Raw genomic sequence first — 19,472 nt, forward strand, 5'->3', positions numbered from 1 at the left:
CAGTTCATTTGAAATTATTTAGCCTATAAAAGGATAGTAGAATAGCCGTTTCTGTTTTGAAGTGCATAAAAGTGCGTCCATCCATCATAAAAGTGCTCCACACAGCTCTGGGGGGGTTAATAAAGGCTCTTTGAAGCGAAGCGATGCGTTCGTATAAGAAAAATAAATAGCTTCCAGCAGACAGGCCTTGGAAAATATACAGCCATTCACTGCCATTATAAAGCTTGGAAGAGCCAGGACATTTTTTTAATATAATATTGTATTTGTCTGAAAGAATAATGTCATATACACATAGGATGACTTGAGGGTGAGTAAAACATTAGCTAATTTACATTCATTTCAGTTCCTTCAGCAGTAGGAGGAACTTATTCGCAACCATCAATCTCATTGGTTAGTGCTAACTATGACCATCCACATTTTGACTTAAGCAAATCAGTTAGAGTGAGTACAATTGCCGCTTCTTCACCAAGCCAAACCTTTCTTGTTGCTTAACCATTCCATGTCGAACCGGCCCAGCCAGTACAGATATGATTTTAACACGTGGTTGACTAACTTCTTTACCATGTACAATGAACAAAAGATGAAAACACTGACACAGTTAATTGATGAGTTAAATTGTTCTATTGAAATATGAAATCTTACCACAGCTGTCTTGTAGTCTTCCTGCTGCAGCTGCCCCTCAATGACTTGAAGTTGTTGAAAACCTGACAGTGGAAAACAGTCTGTGTTTAAAGTTGGGCTGTCTTCTGTAGTTGATAATTTTTTGAGGTCGTAGACCAATTTAACCAACGTTTCTATCTGTTCTTTGATCATTTCTTGGTTTTCAAGAATTTTGCGTATCCAAGCTATAAAAAAAAAAAAAAAAGCAATAAAAAAAATGCATATTACTGTGTTAAAAAAAAAAAAAAAAGCATAACAAAAAAAAAAGTCAGTACCAACCTTCACTGAAACCAGTGTGGGATGATGCTAAAGAGGGGAACACAACATGTAAAATGACAGTAGAAGGAAGTAAAACTCTTTTTTACTCTATAGCTCTGCAGATTTGGTTGTACATAATTTGGTTTAATAGGTTAATGAGTTAAACACGGTCAGTTTTAGAACTTAAATTGTTGTGAAAGATAACACATGTTGTGTAACAGTATTTTGGATATATGGGTAAACCTGTAAGATTTGAATGCAATGTTAGTGAACTGACACAGTATTACTTACAACTTAAGACTTCTGCTTCTCCATGTCTAAAGTGTGAGGTGCGATTCCTTGCTGTCCAGGCTAATTAGTGGGAAAGGCCAAAGTTTAGCAGTAGATTTTAGCACATGTTACAGTCAGGTCCATAAATATTGGGACACAGGCACAATTTTTCTGTTTTCAGGTATTTACCAAAACATATTCAAGCTATAGTTATTTAGTGGATAAGGGCTGAAAGTGCACACTCTCAGGTTTAACCCTTTCGCACGTACGATCACACCGGTGTGATCAGTCTTGGCTGGTCCTTGGAGCGTACGATCACACCGGTGTGATTAGAACGGTCAGTGCATCACGTGATCAACTGCTAAATTCAAATGTGCTTTCGCGCGTTGGCTGGCGCTGAGCCAGAGACAGGTGCGCTCAGAGCTGTCATATATCACAACTTTTCAGTGTTTTCAACCACATAATGTTTATTTTAGGTTTCAGACATATAAGTACTAAAAAAACAATACATTTAGAGTTTGTAAAATACACACTGATGTCAAAGGAAGAGGCAATAATGATCCTTTCCATTATAATTAGTTTTATTCATATCAGATACACATGCAAGTAACTTTAAAGTTTACTCTATTCTTCTCCCAGTTCACCTGCCACTTACTTTTATGCATGTCGGGAGAAGTGGATGAATTCACGTGTTGTAAATCCAACAGATCCGATTCTCTGAGTCTGAACTGCTTCTGCGGCACAAACTAAGATGGCGGCGCCCATCGCGAATACAGCTGAACTAACGCGATCGTTATAAAGGTGTTTAAACAATAAAACACTTGCATGTATTTGACAATCGGAATATCAGATATTTCATGCCATATCTAACAAATTTGTGAATATTTTGAATAAAAAAGGAAAAATGACATAAAAGCAGATCATCATTCATTCAGCTCTGTTGTTGCTGCGGTGTGTCACGTGACAAGCAATGACGCGTCACCATGGAAACCATAAAGTGACACATTCTAAATAACGGTCGCCTTGAGAAACTCACGCTGGGGGGTCAGCCAGAATATTTTAAACTTACGTGTGAAAGGGTTAATTTGAGGGTATTTACATCCAAATTGGAGGACGGGTTTAGGAATTACAGCTCTTGAGAGAGCCACCCCCCCTTTTTCAAGGGACCAAAAGTAATTGGACAATTGAATCAAAAGCGATTTCATGGACTGGTGTGGGCTATCTCTTCATTATTTCTTCATCAATTAAGCAGGTAAAAGGTCTGGAGTTGATTCTAAGTGTAGTATTTGCATTTGGAATCTATTGCTGTGAACCTACATCATGCGTTCAAAGGAGCACTCCATGCAAGTCAAACAGACCATCATTAGGCTTCAAAAACAAAAACCATTCATAAGCATCAAGAATAGAAAGGCCAGATTAGACGTTTGCCAAAAAGCATCTAAAAAAGCCTGACCAGTTCTGGAAAAGCATTCTTTGGACGGATGAAACTAAGATAAACTTGTACCAGAGTGATGGGAAGAGAAGAATATGGAGAAGGAAAGGAACTGCTCATGATCCAAAGCATACCACCTCATCAGTGAAGCATGGTGGTGGTAGTGTCATGGCGTGGGCATGTATGGCTGCCAATGGAACTGGTTCTCTTGTATTTATTGATGATGTGACTGCTGACAAAAGCAGCAGGATGAATTCTGAAGTGTTTCGGGCAATATTATCTGCTCATATTCAGCCAAATGCTTCAGAACTCATTGGACAGTGCTTCACAGTGCAGATGGACAATGACCCGAAGCATACTGCGAAAGCAACCAAAGAGTTTAAGGGGAAGAAGTGGAATGTTATGCAATGGCCAAGTCAATCACCTGACCTGAATCCGATTGAGCATGCATTTCACTTGCTGAAGACAAAACTGAAGGGAAAATGCCCCAAGAACAAACAGGAACTGAAGACAGTTGCAGTAGAGGCCTGGCAGAGCATCACCAGGGATGGAACCCAGCGTCTGGTGATGTCTATGCGTTCCAGACTTCAGGCTGTAATTGACTGCAAAGGATTTGCAACCAAGTATTAAAAAGTGAAAGTTTGATTTATGATAGTTAATCTGTCCCATTACTTTTGGTCCCTTAAAAAGTGGGAGGCACATATACAAACTGTTGTAATTCCTACACTGTTCACCTGATTTGGATGTAAATACATTGTGGTGGTGTATAGAGCCAAAAAGATTCGAATTGTGTCGATGTCCCAATATTTATGGACCTGACTGTATATGGGTAAAATATGGGTTAAATGGGAAGAAAAGGTTTTATCGTAAATTTACGGGTTACTGATGTCTGTTTCAATGGTGTTGATGTCCTCCTTTGGTTGCTGTGGATTTGTTTTTGGCGCCCTGATGGCATCAAAACAAGCCATAAATAAATGTCACCCCTGAATTTGGCTAACATTAGATATTAAAGGAGAACTCCGGTCAATTTTAACATTGAGCTCATTTTTTTGTAAATTTGTAGCCAGCGCACATACCTGTATTTACTTCCTGTTTTCGGTCGAAGTCCACAGTAGTCGATTGTCGAGTTCACGCGCGTGATCATAGGTAACTAAGCTACAGTGGAGACTCTCGACAATCGACTACTGTGGACTTCGACTGAAAACAGGATGTAAATACAGGTATGTGCGCTGGCTGAATTAACATCACTTTTATTAATATCTTTCACATCTACTGCAATCAGATTCACCATGTTCACTCTGAAAGGAATCACTCACATGGCTGGGCACTTGTAATGACACATCAAGGATGTTAAGAGGCTAAAAGCAGGTTTAAAACGTGCCCCATTTAAATCAACAGGGTGCAAATTTTAAAAAGAGGATAACACGATGTAGGCAACACCGATTTTTGACGTTGTTCTCTGTACTGACAGCACTCCAAATTTACAAAAAAATGAGCTCAATGTTAAAATTGACCGCAGTTCTCCTTTAACACAAAACACAAAGATATAAGCTGTGTCTGAAATCACTCCCTATCCACTATATAGTGCACTATTTAGGGTGTCGGCCATTTTGTAGTGGTGTCCGAATTCTGAGTGAACGACATCATTCCCTACAATTGTTCACTACTTTTACCCACAATCCTCTCTGAACTAGAGCGTACATCCGATGTACACTTGCTGAAGCACAATTTCCCACAATCCAATGCGTAGAGGACTGAGCTCGCATGAAAGTCCGGGAGCGAGTGAGTTTAAACCAGAGATTACTTTACAGCTATCTTATTTCTGCTTTAACATTTATTTAATCCTTATTTTTAACATTTTTATTTTTATTAATCATTACTTGAATAAAACGTATTAAAATATTGAGACAATATATAGATGACTTTTTTATATATTAATAAGGTAATTTTTTTTACCTTAAAAAAACGTTTTTTATTCAAATATTATTTAGGCATTAAAACGATGTGTTTTAACTCGTTAAACTGTAAGGAATAGATGATAATTTGGTGGATGATTTGAAAAATATTCGTTGATCATCTGTCATTCGAATGTAATCATAACGGTCGCCTGAGGCGCTCAATGACCCTGTCATCTGTGAGCGTGAGTTTAACAATTTCAATCGATGAAACTACAAAGCTGGCACGGCGGTATAAAATAAAGTCAATATGATTGTTGTTAATTTTATTTTAATTTTATTTTATAAAGCAAGTAACGTAAGATAAAAGGAGTTTTATCACGTGTGACAAAGCCTTTACTGCGACAGCTCCAGCTCTCCGACGCGCAGTGTAAACGCCAGCGTCCGAATTCACTCACTTATTTTCGTTCACTCCTTGCAGATATAGTGCACTCAAACGCCATACACTATTATATAGGGATTAGTAAATGAGTGAACGGTTTCAGACACAGCTATAAACATTCTAAGCTAAAAAACATTATAATCCAGTCATTTTAAGCCAAAATGGGGGTCAACCTAGGACAAATTGCAACAGAAGAAAACTCAACTGATTTTGTATCCTCAATATATCCTGAGTAAAGAAAAAAAAAAAAAGCCCTGAAGAATCCCATTGGGGATTATACATAAAGGAAGTAGTACTTTAAACCAGCCTTTATTAATTATTATTGCAGAGATGGGGTTTGGGGCTGGGTCCGTGGGACTGTTTCTGGGGGGTTCACTTTTTATTTTACCTTCCTTTGTCTTCTGCACTCTCCTTACCCCTTCTCTCCTGTTCCCTCAGACTCATCTCCCAGAAACAGTCCCACAGACCCATCCCCAAACCCCATCTCTGCAATAATAAGTAATAAAGGCTGGTTTAAAGTACTTCCATCTATGTATTAATGCTCATGGGTAGCCTAAACAGGTTCCATTCAGACCTTAACATCAAGTCTTTTACTGTTATATGCCAACAATACATTTTCACTTGGCTATACCCAATATTTAGATCTGTTGTGGTATTTATGCAAATTAGCACATACATAATTAGGTTATGCACCATTTGCCCATGTTAACAACATTTTAAAAAACGTATAATTTTTTTGTTTGTCTTGATGCAAGTAATCAACTCAGTAATTCTCATGGTGATATACAGGTTAAAAATGTTACCCTAATCATGAGAAAAATAATGAATAGGCTATATTTGGGTCTTTCTAAACTTTCCCCTAAAGGGATTCTTCTGGGCTTTTTTTCCCCTTACTCAGGACATATTCAGGATACAAAAATCAGTTGAATTTGCTTCTGTTGCAATTTGTCCTACCTTTTTTCATAAAATGACTGGACTATTACATGTCCTGTGTTTTCTTCAAATACTCACAATTCATAGTCTCTGCATCCTCTCTGGCCTGTGGATGAGAGTAATTCCCTGCTCTGCTGGTACCTGTACAGGAAAACAAGAGGGAGAAATTGGAAAGGTCAGTGTTCAGGAGCTTTGAGGCAAGTTCAAGTCTAACTATTCATTCGGTTCACATGACGTCACTGTAGCTTTGCGCCGCCATCTTTACGACCAACGGTCTCAGTAATGCCTGCAATATGTTGTGCAGCAGCCGAAAGAGGAGCCCCGAACTGTTATTTTATTCTATACCAAAAGAAAAGGATAGAAGAGAGAATCATTTATTTAAAAGACTTGAAGTCTCATGTTGGTTTGTGGTTAATTATATTTCCATTATACTCTCAATGCCCAACATTATACAGACAGATATCGACAGATAATGTTTTTTCTTCATTTTATTTGTTGGATCTGTTTAAATGTTAAAGCACTTTATCATGGTAAGTTAGTAAGATTTGGGGTTGTTTTGAATATAACTCTGTCTGTCTGTTAGTTAATACCTACCTAAATCTAAAAAATATTTTTCTGAAGTTCATAACGATATTGTCTTCGTCACATGTGCTTTAGATGTTATTTTGTGTAACGTTAGCTCTGCAGATGATGCATAATCTCAGCCTTGAAATGCATATTAAAGGACTAAGGTTAGTTCTTCCAAAAATTATAATTCTGTCGTCATTTACTCACCTTCATGTGCAAATCCTTAAGTTTACTTTCCGTGGAAGACAAAGGGACATTTTTGAATATGTAGCCTAATGCCCGGTATGGCAGGCCATACTGGGCAAGTCGGTCGTAAATATGGCGGCGTTCTATTTGTACCGACATAGGTGGCATCTATGAATTATCAAATTGAAGCACATCTACTCTGTAACTCGCATGCCCAGTGTTTTCAAATACTCACAATTCATAGTCTCTGCGTCCTCTCTGGCCAGTGGTTGAGAGTAATTCCCTGCTCTGCTGGTACCTGTACAGGAAAACAAGAGGGAGGAATTGGAGAGGTCAGTGTTCAGGAGCTTTGAGGCAAGTTCAAGTTTAACTATTATCAAATTGAAGCACATCTACTCTGTAACTCACATGTCCAGTGTTTTCAAATACTCACAATTCATAGTCTCTGCGTCCTCTCTGGCCTGTGGTTGAGAGTAATTCCCTGCTCTGCTGGTACCTGTACAGGAAAACAAGAGGGAGGAATTGGAGAGGTCAGTGTTCAGGAGCTTTGAGGCAAGTTTAAGTCTAACTATTATCAAATTGAAGCACATCTACTCTGTAACTCACATGCCCAGTGTTTTCAAATACTCACAATTCATAGTCTCTGCGTCCTCTCTGGCCAGTGGTTGAGAGTAATTCCCTGCTCTGCTGGTACCTGTACAGGAAAACAAGAGGGAGAAATTGGAGAGGTCAGTGTTCAGGAGCTTTGGGCATGTGAGTTACAGAGTAGATGTGCTTCAATTTGATAATAGTTAGACTTAAATTTGCCTCAGTGTTTTCAAATACTCACAATTCATAGTCTCTGCGTCCTCTCTGGCCAGTGGTTGAGAGTAATTCCCTGTTCTGCTGGTACCTGTACAGGAAAACAAGAGGGAGAAATTGGAGAAGTCAGTGTTCACGAGTTTTGAGGCAAGTTTAAGTCTAACTATTATCAAATTGAAGCACATCTACTCTGTAACTCACATGCCCAGTGTTTTCAAATACTCACAATTCATAGTCTCTGCGTCCTCTCTGGCCAGTGGTTGAGAGTAATTCCCTGCTCTGCTGGTACCTGTACAGGAAAACAAGAGGGAGAATGATTCTACAATAATTTAATGTGTGTGGCGATCGAAAGTGAATGATAATAATGTACTGTCAGCAAGGTTTGCACTGTTGAGGCTTGCTTAACCTCTCAAGAAATCAAACCAAATGAGTGCAGCACACATAGAAACTCAGTAAACATACTGCGATAATTTATAAAATCCCTATAGTGTCTCATTATTCAAAAAGTAATTGTTCAAATGTAAGAATTTAAAATGAACGATGGAGCAGACATTTAATACGATTAGGAGAAAAATGCCCTTTAAAGGGGTCATATATGGTACATGCACTTTTACAAGTTGATTGTACTGAAATGTGTGTTGGCAGTGCCTGCACACAACCATCATAAAATGTTAAAAATCCATCCAGTGTTTTTTTTTTTAATCTCCATATGTTTTCCCCCCTGTCAAATCAAGCCGTTCGACCGTGTGACGTCACAAAAATCAACGCCCCTCCCACGATTGTTGATTGACAGCAGCGTTTTGAAGGATTACAAATTTAAGAATCTATTTCAGATATGCTTCCTTACATAACATCACGGTGAAGAATATTATAAGATGACTCTCACACAAATGATTCTTCTCAGCAAAGTTGCAATTCCTGTTTCACCTTTTGTCTTTAATGGCTCTAGCCCCTGGCCCAGACGTTGAATCGTTAGGTTGATTGGATTAGCTGTAGGGGAGACTTTCACCTTTTGTCTCTAATGGCTCTGGGATGGCCCTTGGAACCGGAGTTCCTGGCCAGTATCAGCATTTGAATAGTTATGCTGATTAAATTGGGACTGGTAGTACTCTCAGAGTAGGGTGTGTTCCTACTTATTTTGCATGCTTTGTTCAGAGTCTCCGCCTCTATGTAATCCCTCCCCCTTGGAATGTATATAACTACAATGCATACTGTATTAGATTTAGACTAGTTGGAAGACCTGCAGCCACGGACAGAGAGTTCTCAATAAAATAATAAATTCTGTTTGAACGTGATCCCAACGTCTCCTGGTTTCTGCTTCGAAAGAGAAGAAAAAGTTTCCAACAGTTTTAACAGACCCGCCCTCGCTCGTGAGCGAGCTGTCAATCTTAGTCCCCGCAGACCGACGCGGTCACTGTTGATATGCTGGACTGGAGCACTGTCTATGAGCAGAATGGCGTCTAAACGATTGTGGTGTTCTGTTCTTGGGTGTAATAAGGAACACAGCATCATGTTGATGTTCCTAAATCCGAACCGCTGAAGACGCAGTGGCTGAGTTTGTTTTCAAAGGGAATATTCCCCACAATCAACATCAACGCTTTCATGTTTGCGCGAATCATTTCACACACCAGACTGCTTTACAAACGAGGGTCAGCGAAGAAAAGCTGGTTTTGCTAAGAAGCTGCTCCTGAAAAAAGGATCGGTACCAACTATTCGTGTTCCTGCTGCACCTCCAGAAGAAGAAGTGAGTGTAACGTTTTATTAACCTTTATATTAATATTTATATTAATCTTTGCAAATCACTAGCACGCTTCACAATGAATGCGGCTGTTTACAGATGGTGGTCAACCAGAATGCCTATTACCGCCGCGCCAGCCGCCGCGGCGAAATTACCGCGGCGAAAATAAACCAGCCGCATTTCAAAGTCGTTCCCGAAATGACTGCCAGGTGGCGCAAAGGGACATTGTGCAAAACAGCAGCAATTGCCGTATTTTAAAATGTAAGTGGGTTAAATAATAGGCATATTTTTCATATATATAAATAGGCCTATTAGGCTACAACAGAATAGAACCAAAGATAGAATCAATTTTACAGCTAAAAAAATAGAATCAAAAGTTAAAAATAGAGACGATGTTAGGAGCAATGACGCTGAATATTTTTACTATTCTATTGAGGAATTAGATAAACGAAGAGCTCTCGTGAGCGATACAATTGCACAGTAATTTATAGTGATTTCAAAAGCAGTCCTTAAAAAAAAAAAAATTACATGGAGTAGTGTGGCATAATTTTTGAGAGATTACGCGGAACACGTTTTAGTTAAGATCCTGGTTTCAATGCCCTTAATGTATATAGGCTAGGCTTTAAAAAAAATTCACAACGCGTTTTGAGATTGTTTTGAATTAAACATTGAAGTTTAAAATGTAGTGTTTTTGCACACCAGGCCGAGTGGCGTTACGCATTGTTCAAAAATCAGGTTTTATTCTGGCATGTTGAATTGGCGTTAATATTTTTTATTTTTATTTATTAGATTTAGATTTTAGGTTTTGTTAGATTTATTTTTCTCATAACAGCTAAAATAACTTAATATATGCCTTGTCTTCATATGATTTTTATCAATGAACTAGTGTTTTCTGACAGTGTCGACTGCAAAGATGAAGTTGACGATCGCCATATTTGTAGTGAACGCACCTAGAGAGAAATGCACAAAGACATAATCAGAGAGTAGCCTTTTTCTTTTTCGTTTTGAATTATTTCGTTTGAAGACATTTCAAGCTTTGTGTATTTGATGTATTTATCATGTCTGTGTGAGGCATACGCTGAGTTTCGTTAAATTAGGAGGATGAGATGCGCTCCAGCTGACGTGCAATGCAAGTGACCTCACGGGCGCCTCTATGATTAGTGTCTGTTTGCTTCTCTTACTTATTGAATCCAGACAATTGGGTGATGAAAAAATGATTAAAATTAAGATACAATTTATAGAAAACGAAATTCACTTTAAAAAAAGGTTTCTACTAAACAAAACTTAATGAAGTGGTCAAAATCATGTCTGACCCACTCCATATCCATCTCTCGATATAATGCATCTTATCTTACTCATGCTGTTCACTTTTCATATTCAACATAGATTGAAAAAACAACATTATAATATTTTAACAAATATGATACTAAATGAGATTATTTAATGTCTACAACAGTATAGTAGGCCTATAGACTCTATTTGTACAAATTGCTGCACGTTAATGTAATTAAATGAAACCTTGTAACGAATTCACACTGTAGACTGTGTACAGTTGAGACACCTTAAATAACTTGCGTTCGCAGCAAGCACAAGTTGTGATTTTTGCTGTGCACTTGCATATTAGTGTCAGCTGGGAAGGAAATATAGAGACCAGACCTCTTGGAACTTTAATTGAATACATAGCGTTGGTGAAGCATACTGAAATTACATCCCTACAAATGTATTAGGCCCTACTGAAAATAAATGTATCGAATTTAAGCAAAGTAGCCTAAATGTTAAGACTGTAAGCCCTTTACTTTTTTACGTAGCCTAAAGGACTCTTATAGCCGACTTTGGGTTAATTTAATTTGTAGAGGATTTTTTAACTCAAACATTAACACTGAAATAAATTAAACTAAATTATTGTAATTTTTTGGCACACCACGACGAGTGGCACTATGCATTGTTCTAAAGCCAGGTTTTATTCTGGCATGTTGAATTAGTGTTCAACAAATGCGGCGGCGCGTTCATTTGAATGAAGAGCGTTTCTCGCTCGTGTGAGCGAACACACACTGGAACGTTAGGCCATATCGCAACGAGTGAATAGTGGCCGAGTGGTTGAACTTACGTTACGATCATTTAGATGACACGGGTTCGAATCCCGAACTAACTTGGACTACTGGTGTTTTTATATTAGCCTATTAATGCATTTTATAGTCTATTGTTGATGCAGAGAGATTTGTCTTCTAAAACATTTTTTTTGCCTATTTACAAAATAAAATCGCCATGCATTTCCATTTTACACTAAGGAACAAATATTATACAATGACTTTACTTCTGTAGCCTATAATAATTCATATATATGACGTTTAAACGACAAACAATAAAATCAGAACCAGTATTCTGTTGCGTTCATGGTTCCAGTGGCAGTAATGCATCCACGGCTTTTCAAAATGTCACAAAGCGTTTTGAGATTGTTTTGAATTAAATATTGAAGTTTATAATTTGTTTGGCACGACGAGTGGCAAACTCTTTGTTTTGTTTTGCAAACTCAGCTAGCCTGTGGGGGGTTTGGAGAAGGCAATACTTTGCTTTATCGTGGGGGTGCAGGACAGAGGTGTTAATGTTCCGTCTTTCATGGTGTCGGAGCCAGCCTGATGAGCAGGCAAAGGCAAAATTCTTTTAAGGCTTAATCTCAAAATCTCCAAAAGTCCATAGCCTATGTACAGTAGGCCCTATATCTTATTAAATTATATATTGTAGTTTTATTGATTGTATAGGTTTTCCACAAACAATTTAAATTTAGCAGATACAGAGCTCTTTTATTGGCGACCCACCTCGTTTTATTGTAAGGTGAATTCAGCAAGGCATGTTGTATCTTTGAAGGAACAAAAGCTATTTGTTACAGTTTTTTCTTTCGTGATTTGTGTGGATGACACACAGCGACATATACAGTATTATCAGCTGTATGGTGTTTTTTTACGCTGAAATGCTTAATTTCGAGAAAGACCCGCCGCGCGCAGTGAGGGAGACCAAACTTACTAAAAAAATATCCAGCGCGAGAGAGGCAAAGAAAAACGCCTGTTCTTAATTTATGTTGCTTTGAACTTTTTCCGTTTTGTACCGTTTTAATTTTTTTATTTAGCTGCAATTTCTTTGACAATAGAAATTTAAAATGTTGCAAGAATAGGCCTAAGATTCTGTGTTTCTTATTTTGCATCACAAAGGGAATAAACTCTATCGATGCAACTCTGTTTAAATAAATAAACTGTCCCGACACTTTATTCATATCTTAAAATGTGCGATGGGTTTTCAAACTTAATTAATTTTATTTTTCTTTTACATTTTCATTGTTTATTTTTTAATTGAAAGCAATACTGTATTGAAAGTATTTTTCTGATTTGTTCGATCTGTTTTGAAAAATGTCTTCCGTTGATATGGCCGGGTATCACTGTCAGTCATCTCAATCTCGTGAATGATTCACACACACACAAAAAAATAATTTAGCAGATTAAAGACGAGCTTCATCATCTTCATTTTCTGGTGCGATCGACTGACAGTCTTCCTTCATCAGATGTATGGCGGCAAATCAATGCCAATAATCACCGAGCACACAACTGATGCTAGCGCGCGCGGTGAATGACTTCCGCGAGAGGATAACAGATCTACACGCGAAGAAACGGGAACTCGCGAGCTCATTCAAACCCTGCGCGCGCGCATGACATCATCTCAGCACGCAATACAAGCCCTCTCGCGCGCGCATGATCATTCCCCACGCGCTCGCGCTTTATCTGCTCTCGCCTGCTGCTTTTGCTCGCTCGAACAGTTTTATTTTTGGCAGTCGAGGGGCGGGACTTACTGTTTTAATAAACTCAAATGTCATTGGTTACTTTTCCCCTTTTCCAGAAGTCAGTTGCGATTGGACGCCTGTCCAATGACTCGTAATTCACTTGACTTGAGACATGAGACATCACTTCATTTGTTTTATTTATTGTGGTTTATTAATGTGTAATGTGATTTAATGCATTGTTAATATAGAATAGATTCTTACCAGATACTTTATTAACAGAAGTCTTATTGCGTTGTGTTGTTAAGAGATATTTAGGCTACAGACTAATGATGCATGATAGTTATTAGCATTGCAAATTGACCCAAATTTGTATACATTTTTACATTTTATATTCATAACACTGTGATTTGTGTTATTGGCATTAAAATACCTAAAAGAAATTGGAGAAAAATGGGAATGTAAAGTCATACAGGTGAAACTCGAAAATATTTAATATAAGTTCATGTGCAAAAGTTCATTTATTTCAGTAATTCAACTTACAAGGTGAAACTAATATATTATATAGACTCATTACATGCAAAGTGAGATATTTCAAGCCTTTATTTGTTATAATTTTGATGATTATGGCTTACAGCTTATGAAAACCTTTTCACAATATTCTAATTTTGAATTTGTTTCTAATTTTGAACTTTTGCATGATGTTCTAACTTTTCGAGTTTCACCTGTATTTGCTGTATATCACCACTACATTACCACTATACTCCCATTCACCACTATTTACGTTTACCCAACCAAAATTATATTGGTTCTGAGAACCTCAGAAATGTAAAACGTATCCATTAAATTGCAAATATAACAAGGGCTTTGGATGAAAGATACATTACTTGTTTATATCAATATTCAAGAGTTGTTGTGTAAGCTTTTTGTTATCATCCTGTGTATTACTATTATGTCCATTTTGAGTGGTTTATTATATTTTCTATTAAATGTAAAAGGGATTCTGGCTTCTCAAGTTAAGATACAGTACACAGCATAAATGATTACACCCCTCTGAAACCCAACAAATTCAGAATTTTTTCTTTATCTAGGACATATTTTATTTTTTATTTTATTTTTTAAAGATATGTTATGTTCAGATGGGGTGTAATCATTTATACTGTGTACTGTACTTGCCTCATAGGGCTGGGCAAAAAAATCGTTTTTTAAAATGTGGTCGATTCAAAATCGATTCTCAAACGCCGAGAATCGATTTTTTTCCATCTTTATTTATCTGTTACCCAATTATTAGTTTTCCTCCACTATTCAGGCTTGCAAACTCCATTTTATAGCTAATGCTGTGATTTTATGTTAGTTTGATCTAAATCATAAAATAACCTCAACTAGTACTGCACGTTCATACTTTCTCTTATTAGGTTATTAGCTTACAAAAAGTTAGATGGTTAAGATCACTATATAATATTTTAATATCTAATTTGCTGTGTTTAATAATTTGCTGGGTTTAATTTTGTTCCTCTATATTTTGTAGCAAATTCTGAAAATGCATTTGTAAGCTAATTCATGCTGTGTACTGTATCTTAACTTGAGAAGCCAGAACCCCTTTTGCATTTAATAGAAAACATAATTAACCACTTATATTACCTAAAAATTTATAAAATATTTGGTCAATTTGCAATGCTAATAACCATGGAAATGCGTCATTAGTCTGTAGCCTAAATATCTCTTAACAACACAACGCAATAAGACTTTGTTAATAAAGTATCTGGTAAGAATCTATTCTATATTAACAATGCATTAAATCACATTACACATTAATAAACCACAATAAATAAAACAAATGAAGTGATGTCTCATGTCTCAAGTCAAGTGAATTACGAGTCATTGGACAGGCGTCCAATCGCAACTGACTTCTGGAAAAGGGGAAAAGTAACCAATGACATTTGAGTTTATTAAAACAGTAAGTCCCGCCCCTCGACTGCCAAAAATAAAACTGTTCGAGCGAGCAAAAGCAGCAGGCGAGAGCAGATAAAGCGCGAGCGCGTGGGGAATGATCATGCGCGCGCGAGAGGGCTTGCATTGCGTGCTGAGATGATGTCATGCGCGCGCGCAGGGTTTGAATGAGCTCGCGAGTTCCCGTTTCTTCGCGTGTAGATCTGTTATCCTCTCGCGGAAGTCATTCACCGCGCGCGCTAGCATCAGTTGTGTGCTCGGTGATTATTGGCATTGATTTGCCGCCATACAGATGTGTCGTCTTTGCAGCGGGAATGTAGCAAATTTATGTTGTAATGTACAATTGATAATTAAACAAGATGATTGACTTTAATAAACAGATACATATTTAAGCATCAAGAACGGAAAAACATAAACACTGTCGGCTACACTGAGATTCGATCTCAGATCGTTTGAAGCTCCGAGAGGCTCTTGTTAATGCTTTGACCACAGAGCTACCGTCTGAATCGCCAACGTCTACTATTTTCTCTGTTTTAAAAGTTTGTAACATGTAAGGCTATATTTAGTTCTGAATATAACAAAGAATGCTTAAACCGACTACATCGGTTAGGAGCTGCAAGTCCTGAAAATGTTTTAATTTCACGGTAAATTATTTTAATTTATTTCACTGTTATGTTTCAGTTAATAAATCTACAAACACATTAAAATAACACGAAGAAAATGACAAGTAACCTATTGACATAGCCTTTCTAAATTATAGAAAAACTGGGCACACAATGTTAACGTGTGTCTACTTTGTTTGAATTTAATGAATTTGAATTCGTTTAACCACAATATTTATCTTGAATTTATCTGTGACCTCAGCTCAAATTACTGCCGCGGCAGATTACGTCATAAAGAGAATAAACTGACACTTTTCAAAGTCTGTGATTACAGCGCCACTCAGCGGTAAAAGGCAGCAAATACACATCCCAATTTTGCCGCCGCGGGAACGGCGGCGGTAAAAGTCTCATTCTGGTTGACCACCATCTGTACATTACGGCATGTTTTCTACGTACGACGTTCTCAATATAATTCATAATCCCACGTTTATAATGAACAACGCGTTATGGTTATTGTGTTATTTCAAAAGGTGTATGCACAGACAGAGGGGCGGGTTGAGCATAGCTCATTATCATTTAAAGACACATGCACTCAAACGGCATGCTGAAAGCAGAGCTGTTTTTGACCAGGTAAAATGAGTTCTTACAATACTAATGAGAATTTAATTAAAGTATATTACAAACTTTTAATTTAGACCCTAAAGAATCATATTAGCTTGTACAAAAATGGCATTATATGACCCCTTTAAATGTAAAAATATGCAGATTTAGATTTGTCAAAGCTGATTTAACATTGATGAGAATATTGCTTCAAAATAAATTATATTTACAACACAAAAAAATCCAAGTGAATGACCGAAAATCGGTCATGTACTTGTCCGAAGGACAAGTACATGACAAGGCTTAATGTCGAGCCCTGCTTTATTTAAAACAATTGTATGCCTCATTGTTTTTACATAATATGTATTAACCCTCTGATGGTCCTCGGTCATTTCTGACCGAATAATTTTCTGTTTTGAAATTTTAAAAATCACAGCTTCATCGGAAGGTTATGAAACTTGGTGACTTTTCTGGCATTAGGTATGTGAATACAAAAAAAAATTGAGGTCATGATCCGAGCATGCTAAGTGGTCGTAAACAAAAAGAGTCACACTCGTGGTCTTCGGTCAAAAATGACCGACCCATAGGAAATGAATGGGAAATTTACAAAAACACAAAAATTCTCTGAATTTTTGTCTGTACAATCTACAAATCGGACACGATTCTAAAAAAAAGTACACCGCAGTAAAGGGGTGACACTCTACAACATCAAGAGTGCAAAAAATTCACACCCACCCACACACACACACATACAAACACACGTTTATACACATACACACCAATAAATTCAGATTACAAAAATCTGTTTTGAATTTTTAAAAATCACAGCTTCATCAGAATGTTACGAAACTTGGTGACTTTTCTGGCATTAGGTATGTGAACACACAAAAAAATTGAGTTCATGATCCGAGCATGCTAAGTGGTCGTAAAAAAATTAGTTATGATTTTGGTCTTCGGTCAAAATTACCCCCATAGGAAATGAATGGGAAATTGACAAAAACACAAAAATTCTCTACAAATCAGCCACGATGCAGAAAAAAAAATGCTCAGCAATGAAGGGGTGAAGCTCTAAAACAGGGGTGGGGAACGTTGATCCTGGAGGGCCATTGTCCTGCAGAGTTTAGCTCCAACCCTAATCAAACACACCTGAAGCTAATCAATGTCTTCAGGATTACTGAAATTGCAGGCAGCCGAATGTTTTTTTCAGGGTTGGAGCTAAACTCTGCAGGACAGTGGCCCTCCAGGATCAACGTTCCCCACCCCTGCTCTAAAACATCAAGAGTGAAAAACATAACATAATTAATAATTATAATTAATATATGTATATATAATTAATATAATAATTATTAAAATTATTAAAATAATAATTAATAAAATGTTATAAACCTTGGCAAAAAGTATTATTTGAGAATTTCTAAAAAAATACATTCAATCCACATCTTAAAAGTAAGTAATTTGGTCCAAAAACAACTAGAATTCACAAACATCTCCATTTAGAGCTATACAGGCATCTAGTGGTAAACCCATGCAATATCATGTTTTATTTAATTTTATGATTAATAAATTGATGAAATTTTTTTTATTTTATTTTTTTTCTGAAAGCCTAGTCTCTATTTTACCCGAAAATACTGCATAGAATTTTTTTTTTTTTAAATCAAAAAAAAAAAAAAAAAAAATCATTATTTTCAATGGCAAAAAATGGACTATAAATATTGCATAAATATTAATAAGTTCAATCAAATTGTCTCAAAATTCCAAATTAAAAAGAATAAATATTATAGAACAAAATTAAATTGCATTGGTTTTTACTGGGATGGAGGAAGTTTCATTTTTAGGTGTCCGGTCATTTATGACCGGGAAGGCCCCCAGTGTGACTGCTAAACGAAGACCATCAGAGGGCTAAGTAGGGATGTACCGAAATTAAAATTCTGGGCCGAAACCGAAACTTCTGGATGCACTTGGCAAAAAGAATCAATAATTTTCCTGAATTAAAAAAATAAGTCAATTAACGAAAATAGCCACAATTATTTTGAAAGTAACACAAAGATTTGACAGAAAATAGGTCCATAATAAAATAAATAAATAAATAAATAAATATATAAATTTTCTCAAATTAATATATTATTCTTTATTCAGTTCTATGCAACAGAATCAGATTTCATAGATTGTCCTAGAAAGATATTATCAGAGCATGCAAGCAGAGCATTATAAACGGATTACAAAAAATAATCGTTTGTGACAGCCCTACTAAATTCAAAGACAAAAGTGTATTTCCAGAACTGATTATAGCATTCCTCAAATGAATTCACCAAAAACAAATGTGTTAATTAAACAAATTAATAGAACTATAACTGTTGCACAAATTGGCCAATCTTACATTTCCTGATGGGGTTGATTTGCACTTCTGGCGCTGCTGGAAGTGGAAAGTTTGCTTCATCCTCAGTTTCACTATCATCGAAAAAACGTGCCCTTTTACTGAATAAAAAATAAATTGTTGTGAATTCTTTACTTTTATTTGTCTCTTATGCCTTTATATTCGGTAAGAGCTTGTATTATGTAAATATGCAAGATGCGACTTTTATTATGATACGTGTTCGGCGTAAGTGTTGCGCTATTGGTTACGCATGCAGAGCTAACAGAATGTGACGCAGTTTTCCACCTGTGCAGCACCGTCAAGTGCAGGGCAAAAGTTATTGACGAAGTAAGTTCATTCTATGACTTTATGTGTGTAATACTGGACGTTTATACTGCTGAATCTATTTGCGATGTTAAGCCTTTGTGATATTGTTGGTTTTCGCGATCTTTATGATAATTAGTTCACCATGTGAAATGCACGTGAAAATGCCGCTAGCATCGCGGCTTATCTTGCTAATGTTGTTAGTATCTTGTTTACACATGTTGCTGATTTCGTGTGATATATTCTATACTTGTAATGCTTTCATATCGCGATGGGGACATTGTATAATGTGCCAAGTTGTTTATATGCATCTTTATATTGTATTACTCCAGTAATTATTCGTCCACAAACTACAAGTTGTTAATATTGCTTAATGTGGAAAAGTGCGCTGTTTACTGTAACAGTATATTTATGTTTAACATTTAGTTATTTATTTCTGATTTATTGTTTATTGCAGAAACTACCTCCAATGCATCAGTGTGTATATGGTGAAACCCTGTACCTAAATAAATGGTGGAAAGAAATTTGATGACTCAGACTCCCTGATCAGAGTACTGAAGTGGTTAACACCCTTAAAACCCGGCATCAGTGGGGCAGTCCCCAACAAATGGTCCTTCGAGCCGGATCCTTAACTGCTTCAGAATGTCATCAGATGGCAAACCAACATCTCCTCCTCAAGCTAGACCATCACGGCA

At 36.8% G+C, this 19,472-nt stretch overlaps 1 protein-coding gene across 2 annotated transcripts in view; it reads right to left on the bottom strand.

Moving 5' to 3' along the window:
- LOC307160668 (uncharacterized protein) overlaps positions 1–19,472 on the bottom strand; it is a 93,991-nt gene that overhangs the window by 16,893 nt on the left and 57,626 nt on the right. The window contains exons 3-13 of one of the 2 annotated variants that reach the window (XR_013821589.1): positions 7,671–7,733; positions 7,473–7,535; positions 7,275–7,337; positions 7,077–7,139; positions 6,879–6,941; positions 5,969–6,031; positions 3,497–3,565; positions 1,210–1,269; positions 940–966; positions 791–845; positions 643–704 (exon numbers count right to left, since the gene is read on the bottom strand). Coding sequence is in view for 1 of the 2 variants with exons in the window: in XM_079874861.1 (XP_079730987.1) it covers positions 643–845; positions 940–966; positions 1,210–1,269; positions 3,497–3,565; positions 5,969–6,031; positions 6,879–6,941; positions 7,077–7,139; positions 7,275–7,337; positions 7,473–7,535; positions 7,671–7,677 (681 nt within the window). In the remaining variant the exon portion in view is untranslated. Of the gene's footprint in view, positions 1–642; positions 846–939; positions 967–1,209; positions 1,270–3,496; positions 3,566–5,968; positions 6,032–6,878; positions 6,942–7,076; positions 7,140–7,274; positions 7,338–7,472; positions 7,536–7,670; positions 7,734–19,472 lie in introns of both variants that reach the window. The other variant, XM_079874861.1, reaches the window with a different exon arrangement.

Source organism: Squalius cephalus (genome assembly GCF_949319135.1).
Source record: "Squalius cephalus genome assembly, chromosome: 6".
NCBI classification, from domain to species: Eukaryota; Metazoa; Chordata; class Actinopteri; order Cypriniformes; family Leuciscidae; genus Squalius; species Squalius cephalus.